The sequence below is a fragment of the Salmo salar genome, chromosome ssa05, assembly GCF_905237065.1.
Source record: "Salmo salar chromosome ssa05, Ssal_v3.1, whole genome shotgun sequence".
NCBI classification, from domain to species: Eukaryota; Metazoa; Chordata; class Actinopteri; order Salmoniformes; family Salmonidae; genus Salmo; species Salmo salar.
This window is the reverse complement of record NC_059446.1, coordinates 17722954-17738124: the sequence shown is the minus strand read 5'-3', so window position 1 is coordinate 17738124 and position 15171 is coordinate 17722954. Positions and strand designations below refer to the sequence as shown.

Sequence of the window (15171 nt, the reverse complement as noted above, 5' to 3'; positions counted from 1 at the left end):
TCGTCGCAGATGTTGGCGGCCGGATTAGACGTCACAGATCAAACCGTAGAGCTACAAAACGAGACGCTAGGTGTATTTGCCAAGCTGCACTGCCATCTACTGTTCATTTCGATAGTGACGCTTAATGTTTAAATCCATAAAATACATGAATACAGAGGAAAAAAGAAATGGAAAAAATATGTCTCGCTGTATCTTAGTTTTAATTTACATTCATATCATAGAAACATACATATTTATATTGCACTTAATAAATATCACAATATATAATACAAAACAAAAACAATTAATTGACCGTTATGATACAAGAGAACGAAACGTCAGCATGTTCAGATTTCATTTCCACTTGCAAAGTTCTTGGAAGGTCTGCTGCAGGTGAGCGTGTCCGCCTAAGGAACACAGTGGTAAAAACAGGACTAGTAAATCATATGCTCACATACCCTAGCCATGGCTACAAGGGTATTTATAATACTGAACTCAAGTCCAGCACAATCTAGAATATTTCAAAGCAGTAACACAGCCATAGTGTTAGACTTGGCCACTTATCACAACACAACATATCATATTATAAATTGTTTACATGGCATGATTTATTAGTGGACTTCCACAAATACTGTATCATAAGTGGCATGCCTGGATTTGAACCTTTATTTAAAGCTTTTTCATCACTGTCCCCTTTTCTTTGTATGTCAGATGGTCCAGCACCATCCTCAGACAATTGCTTTATTTTTTGGTGTAATTCAAATTTCTGTATAAGGCTTAAAATACAGGATAAAATCTTGCTATGTCACATGATTGTGCAAAACACAGGGCCCTAGTATAATACGCTGGACTCAACTCAACACTCTGGATTCACATCCCACTGACCTGTCCCCAGTAACACCTGCCACTAGGCACTACACGGCCAGCTGTGACTCTCTGTAGAGACTCATGGAGAGAGGCTGACAGCTCATAGGTGTCCTGCACCTAACACACACACACACACACACACACGTCATATACTGTGAAATCGATCAAAATGTATTGTTTAGGCTCTTTCACAGTACAGTAATTGCAGTAGTTATGTAGCTACCATCATGCGGTCCAGACAGGCAGCTCTGAACTCCATGTTGGTGCTGCTGCTCACCACACAGCCTATAGATCTCAGCATCACCCACAGGGCAGAGCACATCTTCTCCTGAGCCTGACAGACCGACAGACAGGCAGATCGACAGACAGGAAGACCGACCGAGAGACCGGCAGACCAACAGGCAGGCAGACCGACACACAGAAACAGACATATCAACAGAGAGACAGACAGACAGACAGGTAGGTAGGCAGAGAGACTGACAGACACACAGAGAAAAAAACAGACAGAGACAGACAGACAGGCAAGAGAGACAGACAGAGAGAAAGACAGGCAGAGAGACAGAAAGTCGTCCAAACATGTACATGTGTATGGCATTTCCCAAACCTATAATGATTAGAAGAGAATCTCTGATAGTGAATTTTGTGCAATGTGTATAGTCAGAGTACATAGTGCTTTACTTTGTGTATGTGTGTTTGTGTGTGTGTGTGTGCCTGTGTAGGTAAGTGAGTGAGTGTGTATAGACTCCGAGTACAGAGCACTTGCCTTGTCTCTCAGCTGCTGGTCTTTCAGCGTGCTCTGCAGCAGTGTGTTCAGGGCTGCTGTCACTGCCTCCCTGTTGTATCTCAACACATCCTCCAGGTGGAGCTCTAACAGCTCCTCGCTGGCTGCAGGAAGACATTAAACTTTCAGCCAAACCACTGTGATGAGAGACAATGTAAATTGATATTTCAATGTCACCCTGGAGTGAACCACAATTGCTTCGAATGTTAGAATGCACGATTAAAATAACAATGAGGTCACCGAATTGGTCTTCTAAAGAAAGGCTGCTGACAGGTCATGCACGTGGTTTAAGGGTAATCACAAATATGCCACTCCAACGGTGTTGTTCTTTTGATTACTTATAACATCAGAACACTATAATGCAACATTGGGTTTTACATTTAAACTCCACTCCAATCATTTAAACTAAGAGACAAACAGGAGTTTGACTGTGGTCTGCTTCCTACCTCCTGAGCACAGTGAGCTGTAACTGTCTGTTAAATCATATTGTGTTGACACTGAGTGAAACAAGCCTGTGGTAAGACATAGACTCATTTTCTCCTTGAGTGAACCACAGCTTCATCAGTCAGGGTACTTAAACCACAGCTTTTGTTTGTTGAGTTTATTTCCTCACCCATGAAGTCAGAGAGCTGGGAGTGGAAGGGGTCACTGTGCTGGAGGAACAGGAACAGAGAGAGGTTCTGATCCACAGCGGGGATCCATTCTGGCTCAGTTTCCTGACACTGTGCTCTGTCTATACTGTACACAGTGTCACTGCAGAGTGGATCTGTTGAGAGGTGGTAGCAAAGTAACGTTAATGTAAGACAGTGTTGAAAGAATGGCTGTTTGAAATTAGCAGATGGATTGTTAGCGTCATCACACAGTAAATGAGTTTGTCCGCAAGACCCTAGTCTGAACATAATAATGCATACATAACAAGCCGTGTTCAGTGGACTGGATGTCATCGTTTCTAAATATTTAGGTCATGCTGATGATAATAATAGGCAACATGCACCGAACACGTCTTTGCATAGTCACGCCTACTCAATGCTAAATTATGGAAATGTAGTTCATGCCCCATATAGTCATCGGTGAATGCAAATACTGAACAGTATTTGCAAAACAATTGTCCAAACCTGACTCAATCCCTCACTGCAAGGAGTAGGTATTTAACCTGTGTATCAGGACATGTTTTACATTGTGTCTATGTTATAACAATATTCTTAGATAAAAAATAGATATATACTGCTCAAAAAAATAAAGGGAACACTTAAACAACACATCCTAGATCTGAATGAAAGAAATAATCTTATTAAATACTTTTTTCTTTACATAGTTGAATGTGCTGACAACAAAATCACACAAAAATAATCAATTGAAATCCAATTTATCAACCCATGGAGGTCTGGATTTGGAGTCACACTCAAAATTAAAGTGGAAAACCACACTACAGGCTGATCCAACTTTGATGTAATGTCCTTAAAACAAGTCAAAATGAGGCTCAGTAGTGTGTGTGGCCTCCACGTGCCTGTATGACCTCCCTACAACGCCTGGGCATGCTCCTGATGAGGTGGCGGATGGTCTCCTGAGGGATCTCCTCCCAGACCTGGACTAAAGCATCCTCCAACTCCTCGACAGTCTGTGGTGCAACGTGGCGTTGGTGGATGGAGCGAGACATGATGTCCCAGATGTGCTCAATTGGATTCAGGTCTGGGGAACGGGCGGGCCAGTCCATTGCATCAATGCCTTCCTCTTGCAGGAACTGCTGACACACTCCAGCCACATGAGGTCTAGCATTGTCTTGCATTAAGAGGAACCCAGGGCCAACCGCACCAGCATATGGTCTCACAAGGGGTCTGAGGATCTCATCTCGGTACCTAATGGCAGTCAGGCTACCTCTGGCGAGCACATGGAGGGCTGTGCGGCCCCCCAAAGAAATGCCACCCCACACCATGACTGACCCACCGCCAAACCGGTCATGCTGGAGGATGTTGCAGGCAGCAGAACATTCTCCACGGCGTCTCCAGACTCTGTCACGTCTGTCACATGTGCTCAGTGTGAACCTGCTTTCATCTGTGAAGAGCACAGGGCGCCAGTGGCGAATTTGCCAATCTTGGTGTTCTCTGGCAAATGCCAAATGTCCTGCACGGTGTTGGGCTGTAAGCACAAACCCCACCTGTGGACGTCGGGCCCTCATACCACCCTCATGGAGTCTGTTTCTGACCGTTTGAGCAGACACATGCACATTTGTGGCCTGCTGGAGGTCATTTTGCAGGGCTCTGGCAGTGCTTCTCCTGCTCCTCCTTGCACAAAGGCGGAGGTAGCGGTCCTGCTGCTGGGTTGTTGCACTCCTACGGCCTCCTCCACGTCTCCTGATGTACTGGCCTGTCTCCTGGTAGCGCCTCCATGCTCTGGACACTACGCTGACAGACACAGCAAACCTTCTTGCCACAGCTCGCATTGATGTGCCATCCTGGATGAGCGGCACTACCTGAGCCACTTGTGTGGGTTGTAGACTCCTTCTCATGCTACCACTAGAGTGAAAGCACCGCCAGCATTCAAAAGTGACCAAAACATCAGCCAGGAAGCATAGGAACTGAGAAGTGGTCTGTGGTCCCCACCTGCAGAACCACTCCTTTATTGGGGGTGTCTTGCTAATTGCCTATAATTCCCACCTCTATTCCATTTGCACAACAGCATGTGACATTTATTGTCAATCAGTGTTGCTTCCTAAGTGGACAGTTTGATTTCACAGAAGTGTGATTGAGTTGGAGTTACATTGTGTTGTTTAAGTGTTCCCTTTATTTTTTTGAGCAGTGTATATATAAAACACTTTATCATCACTAGATAAACAAATCAAATGTGATGTATTATTTAATATTTTGCTCATCGCAGTACCTGAGGTGGTGGAGTGTGTTGGGGTACAGGTAAGCCCAGAGAGACCCAGCCCCTCCAGGGCCAGACAGGCAGGCAGCTGCTGTAGGAAGGCTGAGGGCCCCAGCAGGGGAAGGTTACTGGGGCTGTACAGCAGCACGTACCACTGGGGTTAAAGACTGATGGTTCAGTAGGAATAAGGGTCTACTGTCACTACTCAGACATCTTTCAAATGGCCTTATCTAAACAACTAGCCCCCGAGGCAAGGGGATATGAATACATAACACACAAGACATAACACAGGAATGAGAGTGAAGGTGTGTGTGTGTGATAGATAAAGGATATCTGTATGCGCGTTACTCTGGTTGCCAGGTTGGGGTACTGCAACACACAGGGAGTGAGAACAGTGACTGGTAGGAGGTGCAGCTCCCCATACAGGCCTCTCTCCATGGCCTCAGGCGGGATAAGTAGAGGTAACCCACCTCCTAATACAGGGTGGACTCGCTGGCACCACTGGCCTGCTCCTACTGACATGGGAGGCCTGCAGGACCAACACACACACACACACACACACACACACACACACACACACACACACACACACACACACACACACACACACACATCATTACAATATGATGTACTGTGAGTAAAAGAGGTCAACTGTTTCTCCAACCTATACAATGACAAGAGACATGGGACTAATGCTGACTGCGTGATAGAAGAAGCAACGTCCATGATCACAGTCTGGTCCTTCAGGGCGAGTCTCTCTGCCTTCCCACTAAGAAAAACCAGAGTAAAACACATGAATAACATAATATTATTCCACAATACACACACATGAAATATATTCAGTGGCAGTAACAACAGAATGAGAATATACCTAAAAATTCTCTGGTATGTTTCTCCTTCCAATTTCAATTTGAGGTGAATTTTCACCCCTGCGTTAGTCAGGCTCAGTTTGTGCAAGAAGCCCTCTGTGTGTGACCACACCGTACATCTGTCCAGTTTCACCTCACTGATCTGGAGAATAAAGGACACATACCCCACTCAGTGTCACACCTTTCCATTGAGTTACTTCAGTTGCTCACTGTGCTCTGTGTGGTGGCTAAAATTAAAATTGTGCAGTACACTATTTTGTGGAGATACTCTCTTGTCTATTGTCAACTGACTAAGCCTGGTGGGTACTGTAGTTCACCCACCTGGAAGGACAGAAGGAAGTGGAGAGGGCCGTAGTTTTCGGTGAAGTCACACAGTTCCTCTGGGTCTGGGTCAGGGCAGTGGGAGGCAGAGGGGCCCAGTCTCTGCCAGAACTCTAACACAATCCATTAGAGAGGAGGATAAACACCGGAACTCAGTTGGAAAACAGACAGAAAGCCAAGACTCATTAAAGGGCATGACTTCGCACATTTACTAAAGAGCCTATGCACAAACTGTGGGCACAGCTGTGTGTGTGTGTGTGTGTGAGACCCTAAGTCAACCCAAAACAGGACCAACTTTTCTCAACCTTCTGTGTACTACAAGTACTACCATGTGTCTAAATTATTCATACCCTTCGTAGTTCAGAACCCACCTTGTTGGACTTCTTTCACTGTGACTCCTGAGCACCAGGGTCCTGCAACTGCAACTGTACAAATAACACATTAGCTAGACCCACGGCTAGTTTAACCTCATGTTTTTTTATGATTTATAAAAGCTTCTAGGTAATTCAGACCTGTCCATACCTGTGCAGTTGACCACCTGGCCGCTGGGTGGCTGGCAGGGCGCGGCCCACAACAGGACCAGTAGTCCCCCTCCATCTACGACTAAGGACTTTTCTAGCCGTTCTCTCCCCCAACGGGCAAGCAACATCAGTGATCGTAAAACCTAACACAAAACAAACGACTATTTGGGATAACTAAACTCAAAGACACATTGTGATAGCTGAAGAAAATCCACATCTTCCCGTACTAGAGGTTGGTTGTGTGGCGTTAGCTAGCTAGCTAGCCGCATGGAAGTGAAAACTGTGGCTAGCTAGCTAACTAGACAAGAGAAAGCGGTCAATTTCGGTTTATCTTTATATTTCCAAAAATGCACCTGTTGTATATGTTTCATCATCTTCACTGAGAGTTCCCGTCCCTAGCAGAGAGGAGACAGGTGTGGTGAAACGTGTCAGACGTTCCGTAAAAGCGGCTTGACAGACTTCAAGACATTTGCGCCTTTGATCCTTTCGGATTGAAATCTCGCGCCACAAATGGATGCGCTTCGGTTTGAGGCACGCGCAACGCGCATCTTGCTGTCCCGCATCCCGTCATCTCATCCTGCAATATTTTCAAATGACAAATCCCGAGTTTATTTAAAATAACAACAGTTTAATTCAGTATATGACACATTGTGTTCAGGGGTGGTTTCATCCATTTAAAAAATCAGCCCTATCATTGTGGGTCATCAAAGGGTCAAGGGACAATAACATGCTTTTAAATGAGTATATGAAAATGCACGCTTACTCCGTGACAACCATGGACACCTACATGACTCACTGCCAGACATTTGGGTAAAACTTGATATACTACCGAATGGTGATTTGCTTTCATTATAGGCCAACTCTTGCAACTCTGGTCTGTTTATGTGTGTTGTGTAGTCTAATTACACCTCTCTCTTTTCCATCCTTAACTGCTTCTCTCCTTTACTCCCTGCAGAATACCTCTGTGGGTGGCACCACTGCTCCGCGCTGCTTCGCGCCCTAGGAGTGACCACGCACGGCGGAAAAAGGCCTACAAATGCATTCAGCGGAAACTGGTGAGGGAGATGCTGATTGTATCACAGCATTAATTGTGTGTATTTGTATTTATTATGGAGTGTGCCCTCAGCCCAATGCTCTACTACCACACATCTATAACCCAAAATCCATGTGTACATGTGTGACCACGCACGACGAATTGACACCACTGTATAATCAAAGATATTATCTAAGTGAGTTTCAGTATATTTACATTTACAAGTCATTTAGCAGACGCTCTTATCCAGAGCGACTTACAAATTGGTGCATTCACCTTATAATATCCAGTGGAACAACCACTTTACAATAGTGCATCTAAATGTTTTAAGGGGGGGGGGGGTTAGAAGGATTACTTTATCCTATCCTAGGTATTCCTTAAAGAGGTGGGGTTTCAGGTGTCTCCGGAAGGTGGTGATTGACTCCGCTGTCCTGGCGTCGTGAGGGAGCTTGTTCCACCATTGGGGTGCCAGAGCAGCGAACAGTTTTGACTGGGCTGAGCGGGAACTGTGCTTCCTCAGAGGTAGGGAGGCGAGCAGGCCAGAGGTGGATGAACGCAGTGCCCTTGTTTGAGTGTAGGGCCTGATCAGAGCCTGAAGGTACGGAGGTGCCGTTCCCCTCACAGCTCCGTAGGCAAGCACCATGGTCTTGTAACGGATGCGAGCTTCGACTGGAAGCCAGTGGAGAGAGCGGAGGAGCGGGGTGACGTGAGAGAACTTGGGAAGGTTGAACACCAGACGGGCTGCGGCGTTCTGGATGAGTTGGAGGGGTTTAATGGCACAGGCAGGGAGCCCAGCCAACAACGAGTTGCAGTAATCCAGACGGGAGATGACAAGTGCCTGGATTAGGACCTGCGCAGGGTCGTACTCTGCGAATGTTGTAGAGCATGAACCTACAGGATCGGGTCACCGCCTTGATGTTAGTGGAGAACGACAGGGTGTTGTCCAGGGTCACGCCGAGGCTCTTAGCACTCTGGGAGGAGGACACAAGGGAGTTGTCAACCGTGATGGCGAGATCATGGAACGGGCAGTCCTTCCCCGGGAGGAAGAGCAGCTCCGTCTTGCCGAGGTTCAGCTTGAGGTGGTGATCCGTCATCCACACTGATATGTCTGCCAGACATGCAGAGATGCGATTCGCCACCTGGTTGTCAGAAGGGGGAAAGGAGATGATTAATTGTGTGTCATCTGCATAGCAATGATATGAGAGACCATGTGAGGATATGACAGAGCCAAGTGACTTGGTGTATAGCGAGAATAGGAGTGGGCCTAGAACAGAGCCCTGGGGGACACCAGTGGTGAGAGCACGTGGTGCGGAGACAGATTCTCGCCACGCCACCTGGTAGGAGCGACCTGTCAGGTAGGACGCAATCCAAGCGTGGGCCGCGCTGGAGATGCCCAGCTCGGAGAGGGTGGAGAGGAGGATCTGATGGTTCACGGTATCAAAGGCAGCAGATAGGTCTAGAAGGATGAGAGCAGAGGAGAGAGAGTTAGCTTTAGCAGTGCGGAGAGCCTCCGTGACACAGAGAAGAGCAGTTGAATGCCCAGTCTTGAAACCTGACTGATTAGGATCAAGAAGGTCATTCTGAGAGAGATAGCAAGAGAGCTGGCCAAGGACGGCACGTTCAAGAGTTTTGGAGAGAAAGGAAAGAAGGGATACTGGTCTGTAGTTGTTGACATCGGAGGGATCGAGTGTAGGTTTTTTCAGAAGGGGTGCAACTCTCGCTCTCTTGAAGACGGAAGGGACGTAGCCAGCGGTCAAGGATGAGTTGATGAGCGAGGTGAGGTAGGGGAGAAGGTCTCCGGAAATGGTCTGGAGAAGAGAGGAGGGGATAGGGTCAAGTGGGCAGGTTGTTGGGCGGCCGGCCGTCACAAGACGCGAGATTTCATCTGGAGAGAGGGGAGAAAGAGGTCAAAGCACAGGGTAGGGCAGTGTGAGCAGGACCAGCGGTGTCGTTTGACTTAGCAAACGAGGATCGGATGTCGTCAACCTTCTTTTCAAAATGGTTGACGAAGTCATCCGCAGAGAGGGAGGAGGGGGGGAGGGGGAGGAGGATTCAGGAGGGAGGAGAAGGTAGCAAAGAGCTTCCTAGGGTTAGAGGCAGATGCTTGGAGTTTAGAGTGGTAGAAAGTGGCTTTAGCAGCAGAGACAGAAGAGGAAAATGTAGAGAGGAGGGAGTGAAAGGATGCCAGGTCCGCAGGGAGGCGAGTTTTCCTCCATTTCCGCTCGGCTGCCTGGAGCCCTGTTCTGTGAGCTCGCAGTGAGTCGTCGAGCCACGGAGCAGGAGGGGAGGACCGAGCCGGCCTGGAGGATAGGGGACAGAGGAAATCAAAGGATGCAGAGAGGGAGGAGAGGAGGGTTGAGGAGGCAGAGTCAGGAGATAGGTTGGAGAAGGTTTGAGCAGAGGGAAGAGATGATAGGATGGAAGAGGAGAGAGTAGCGGGAGAGAGAGAGCGAAGGTTGGGACGGCGCAATACCATCCGAGTAGGGGCAGAGTGAGAAGTGTTGGATGAGAGCGAGAGGGAAAAGGTAGTGGTCGGAGACTTGGAGGGGAGTTGCAATGAGATTAGTGGAAGAACAGCATCTAGTAAAGATGAGGTCAAGCGTATTGCCTGCCTTGTGAGTAGGGGGGGAAGGTGAGAGGGTGAGGTCGAAAGAGGAGAGGAGTGGAAAGAAGGAGGCAGAGAGGAATGAGTCGAAGGTAGACGTGGGGAGGTTAAAGTCACCCAGAACTGTGAGAGGTGAGCCATCCTCAGGAAAGGAACTTATCAAGGCGTCAAGCTCATTGATGAACTCTCCAAGGGAACCTGGAGGGCGATAAATGATAAGGATGTTAAGGTTGAAAGGGCTGGTAACTGTGACAGCATGGAATTCAAATGAGGAGAAAGACAGATGGGTCAGGGGAGAAAGAGAGAATGTCCACTTGGGAGAGATGAGGATTCCAGTGCCACCACCCCGCTGGCTCGATGCTCTAGGGGTATGCGAGAACACGTAGTCAGACGAGGAGAGAGCAGTAGGAGTAGCAGTGTTATCTGTGGTAATCCATGTTTCCGTCAGCGCCAGGAAGTCTAGGGACTGGAGGGTAGCATAGGCTGAGATGAACTCAGCCTTGTTGGCCGCAGACCGGCAGTTCCAGAGGCTGCCGGAGACCTGGAACTCCACGTGGGTCGTGCGCGCTGGGACCACCAGGTTAGAGTGGCAGCGGCCACGCGGTGTGGAGCGTTTGTATGGCCTGTGCAGAGGGGAGAGAACAGGGATTGACAGACACATAGTAGACAAGCTACAGAAGAGGCTACGCTAATGCAAAGGAGATTGGACTGACAAGTGGACCACACGTCTCGAATGTTCAGAAAGTTAAGCTTACGTTGCAAAAATCTTATTGACTAAAATGATACAGTACTGCTGGCTGGTGGAGTAGGCTAGCTAGCAGTGGCTGCGTTGTTGACTTTGAACGTGTAGCTGGCTAGGTAACCTCGATGGTTTCAGTACTACACCTTGTCATGATACAAAGCAACTTTGTAGCTAGCTAGCTAACATAACACTAATCAAGACGTTCCTTGTATGTATTTAGTTTCTACAATGCTGCTCGTCGGTAATAGTTGGCTGGGTTAGGAAAAATGGCGTCGCGGGGGACGGAAATAGCTGGCTAGCTGACCTCGATGGCTGGCTAGCTAACCTCGGTAAGTACTAAACTACACAATTATCAAGCTATGACAAAGACAACTAAGTAGCTAGCTAGCTAACACTACACTAGTCAAATCGTTCCGTTGTAAAGTATTAGTATCTACAGCGCTGCTAGTCGGTAACGGTTGGCTAGCTAGCAGTGGGTTAATGATGACTAGGTGTGTTGACTAAGTCTGGCGCCGCGTCTGGCTAGCTCACCTCGATAATTACTCAAACTACACAACTATCTTAGATACAGAGACAGCAAAGACAACTATGTAGCTGGCTAACTAACACTAACACCACACTAATCAAGTCGTTACGTTGTAATGTAATAGTTTCTACAGTGCTGCTAGTCGGTAGAAGTTGGCTAGCTAGCAGTGATGACTAGCTAGCTAGCAGCTAGGAGTGTTGACTACGTTAGGAGGACGAAGATAGCTAGCCTCGATAATTACTCAATTACTCTAAAACTACACAATTATCTTTGATATAAAGACGGCTATGTAGCTAGCTAAGAAGAATTGCTCAGATCAAACAAATCAAGCCGTTGTAATGTAGTGAAGTGTAATATTACCTGTGGAGCGAAGAGTAGTGTGACTGCTCGCTCCAAACCGGGGGTGCTGTCTGGATGTTATCTGTTACTAGCAAGTTATCGATTTCATGAACCTTGTTTCTTAGGCTACATATGTTAATCTGGGCCTATTTTTAAAACGTTTTCTGGGATTCTTGATTGTTTTTATTGTTTTACTTGGAGGTTTATCAGAGGTAGACATGCCAGTGATATTTATGTTTGAGCTGATAGCACAGAGGCGCTGCACACGGTGGACTACAAGGGCAAACCGCCTCAGTGCTAACAGTATGACTCAAGTTTAGGTTCACTGGCACATGATTATTGCATACAATAGCTGTACGCCTACAGCGTCATTGCGCAAAATGGTACGTAGCATAATCTGGATATGTGTGCAACAAAAGTTCAACATTCACCTTCTGCTACCATTTCTGTCAAGCTGTCTGCACATACAGTTTGACGCAGACGTTCGATAAATCAAACCTATGGACCTCACATAACGCACTGTAACTGCCTCTACAACGCAATGCTGCAAGGCAAACACAGCATTCCATTGAAAATGAATGTGTTTCTGGTGTACCAAAATGCAATGACACTGTCGGTGTGATCGAGGTGTCAGGCTCTACAGGGCTGGGTGTCTCAGGCACTGCACACTCTTGGATTGCATCATACCTGGCAGGCTGCTCCTACTAGGTGACATGGAGAGGATCTGTGTCTGCACCACGTACTCACACTATTGGTGTCCCCCAGGGCTCGGTTCTAGGCCCTCTCCTCTTCTCTCTATACACCAAGTCACTCGGCTTGATTATAAATTGAATGCTCTCTCCTATCATTGCTACAGTGCATTTGGAAAGTATTCATACCCCTTAACTTTTTCCACATTTTGTTAAGTTACAGCCTTATTCTAAAATGGATGAAATAGTCCTCGTCAATCTAGACACAATACCCCATAATGACAAAGCAAAAACACGTTTGTAGAAATTTGCGCAAATTTATAATAAAAAAAATTGAAATTAAATGTATTATAAAAAACCCCGGAAATATCACATTTACATAAATATTCAGACCCTTTACTCAGTATTTTGTTGAAGCACCTTTGGCAGCGATTACAGGCTCAAGTCATCTTGGGTATGACGCTACAAGCTTGGCACAGCTGTATTTGGGGAGTTTCTCCCATTTTTTTCTCTGCATTGCTATTTTCAGGTCTCCAGAGATGTTCGATCGGGTTCAAGTCCGGGCTCTGGCTAGGACACTCAAAGATATTCAGACACCTGTCCAGAAGCCACACCTGCGTTGTCTTGGCTGTGTGCTTAGGGTCATTGTCCTGTTGGAAGGTGAACCTTCACCCCAGTCTGAGGTCCTAAGCACTCTGGAGCAGGTTTTCATCAAGGATCTTTTCCTCGATCCTGGCTAGTCTCCCAGTCCCTGCCGCTGAAAAACATCCCCACAGCATGATGCTGCCACCATCATGCTTCAACGTAGGGATTGTGCCAGGTTTCCTCCAGACGTGACGCTTGGCTTTCAGGCCAAAATTCCATCTTGGTTTCATCAGACCATAGAATCTTGTTTCTCATGGTCTGGTAGTCCTTTTGGCAAACTCCAAGCGGAGTTTCCCCAGATCTGTGCCTCATAACAATCCTGTCTCGGAGCTCTATGGACAATTCCTTCGACCTCATGGCTTGGTTTTTGCTCTGTCAACTGTGGGACCTTATATAGACAGGTGTATGCCTTTCCAAATCATGTCCAATCAATTGAATTTACCACAGGTGGACTCCAATCAAGTTGTAGAAACCTCTCAGGATGATCAATGGAAACAGGCTGCACCTGAGCTCAATTACGAGTCTCATAGAAAAGGGTCTGAATACTTATGTAAATAAGGTATTTCAGTTTTTTATTTTTAATACATTTGCAAAAATTTCTAAAAACCTTTTTTTTCTTTGTCATTATGGGGTATTTGGTGTAAATTAATGAGGAAAATAATTTAATCAATTTTAGTATAAGTCTGTAACGTAACAAAATGTGGAAAAAGACAAGGGGTCTGAATACTTTACGAATACACTGTATGTGGATGACACTCAACTACTTTTCTCCTTCCCCCCTTCTGACACCTGGGTGGCGACACGCATCTCTGCGTGCCTGGCAGATATCTCAGCGTGTATATCGTCACACCACCTCAAGCTCAACCTCGGCAAGATGGAACTGCTCTTCCTCCTGGGGAAGGCCTGCCCGCTCCAAGACCTCTCCATCACGGTTGACAAATCCACGGTGTCCCCCTCCCAGAGTGCAAAGAACCTTGGCGTGACCCTGGACATCACCCTGTTGTTCTCTGCAAATATCGCTCCTGCAGGTTCATGCTCTACAACATCCGTAGAGACCGGAGGTGGCGAGTACGACCCTACCTCACACAGAAAGCGACGCAGGTCCTAATCCAGGCACTTGTCATCTCTCGTCTGGACTTACTGTTGGCTGGGCTCCTCGCTTGTGCCATCAATCTTGCAGCCCGCCTGGTGTTAAATCTTACCGAGCTCTCCCATGTCACCCGCTCCTCGGCACACTCCACTGGCTTCCAGTCGAAGCTCACATCCAACAAGACCGTGGTACTTGCCTACAGAGCAGCAAGAGGAACGGCCCCTCCCTACCTTCAGGCTATGCTCAAACCCTTCACCCCAACCTGAGTCTGCCATCTTTGGTCTCTTGGCCTTCCCACCCTTACAGGAGGGAAGCTTCCGCTCAGCCCAGTCCAAGCTCTTCTCTGTCCTGGCACCCCAATTGTGGAACCAGATTCCCCCTGAAGCTAGAACAGCAGAGTCCCTGCCCATCTTCTGAAAGCATCTGAAACCTTTCCTCTTCAAAGAGCATCCCACAGTCCCCGCCCCCAACCCCACGTAAAAAATGAACTAACGCTCACACTTGACTTTTTTTCCCCTCACTAGCGCCGACTTTGCTGATAACTACTTTATTGAGGAAAAATGTACGTACTACGACTGAGATATGTGATTGTGCAACCTAGCTATCTTAAGATGAATGCACTAACTGTAAGTCACTCTAGATAAGAGCGTCTGCTAACTGACTAAAATATAAATGTGTGTGTGAGTTAGTGTGAATGACTGATGCATTGAGGTCAGGGATTTTTGACCAGTGAGCACTGCACTTGACTCTCCCATACATCTCCCCTTTACCCCATACAGTATCACCATGGGGTGGGCTGCCAGAAGGGTGACGGTGGCCATCCCACTTATGTCTACCCATCAGAGCTGAAGCAGTTGATGCGCACTGTGTTCCCAGAGGACGTCTGTGACTACCCTGACCCATGCCACGCACAGGTCAGACACAGAGGTTAAAGGTCAAATATGTATTTGAAGCAAACACCTTTGCTATGGGTTCTGTTCTTGACTTGATATTCCCACAAAGTTTATAATGGGTTATATCAGTATTGATTGCCTTTACTATTTAAATGTTATTATACATTATAGAATTCTGCTTCTAAAAGTGCTCTGTTGTGTTCTGAGTATAAACACTCTTCTTCATGACCTATGTGTGAAGGTGGTGCAGGTGACTATGGAGGACCTTCAGGGAATTGAGTCCTCTTGACTGAAGAGGGCACTTACATAGCAACAGCATAGCTGCATAGCGACAGGCCTTGGTTTGTTAAGGGCCTTTAAAGTTGTTACCACAAGCACTGTTATTAAAGCATTTTATCCCTCATAT

At 47.0% G+C, this 15171-nt stretch overlaps 1 protein-coding gene across 1 annotated transcript; it reads right to left on the bottom strand.

Annotated features, from left to right (window-relative positions):
• Window positions 1-179: 179 nt before the first annotated feature.
• zgc:195212 (DUF4554 domain-containing protein) lies at window positions 180-6670 on the bottom strand. Its single transcript, XM_014198922.2, has 13 exons — window positions 6557-6670; window positions 6205-6346; window positions 6054-6107; window positions 5683-5795; window positions 5364-5503; window positions 5193-5261; window positions 4826-5021; window positions 4505-4640; window positions 2241-2393; window positions 1610-1731; window positions 1070-1180; window positions 865-963; window positions 180-386 (listed from the first exon to the last, which is right to left on the bottom strand). Exons 1-13 carry the CDS (start codon window positions 6575-6577, stop codon window positions 327-329), a joined length of 1416 nt encoding a protein of 471 aa, XP_014054397.1. The 5' UTR covers window positions 6578-6670; the 3' UTR covers window positions 180-326.
• Window positions 6671-15171: the final 8501 nt, after the last annotated feature.

Bases quoted from the DNA above. Each gene is read 5' to 3' on its own strand.
- zgc:195212 (XM_014198922.2), bottom strand. From the start codon at position 6,577: ATGATGAAACATATACAACAG. The intron at 1,732-2,240 runs GTGAGGAAATAA...GTCTTCCTGCAG, and splicing joins CCAGCTCTCTGACTTCATGG to CCAGCGAGGAGCTGTTAGAG. The intron at 387-864 runs GTCAGTGGGATG...TGTGTTCCTTAG, and splicing joins GCAGGTGTTACTGGGGACAG to GCGGACACGCTCACCTGCAG.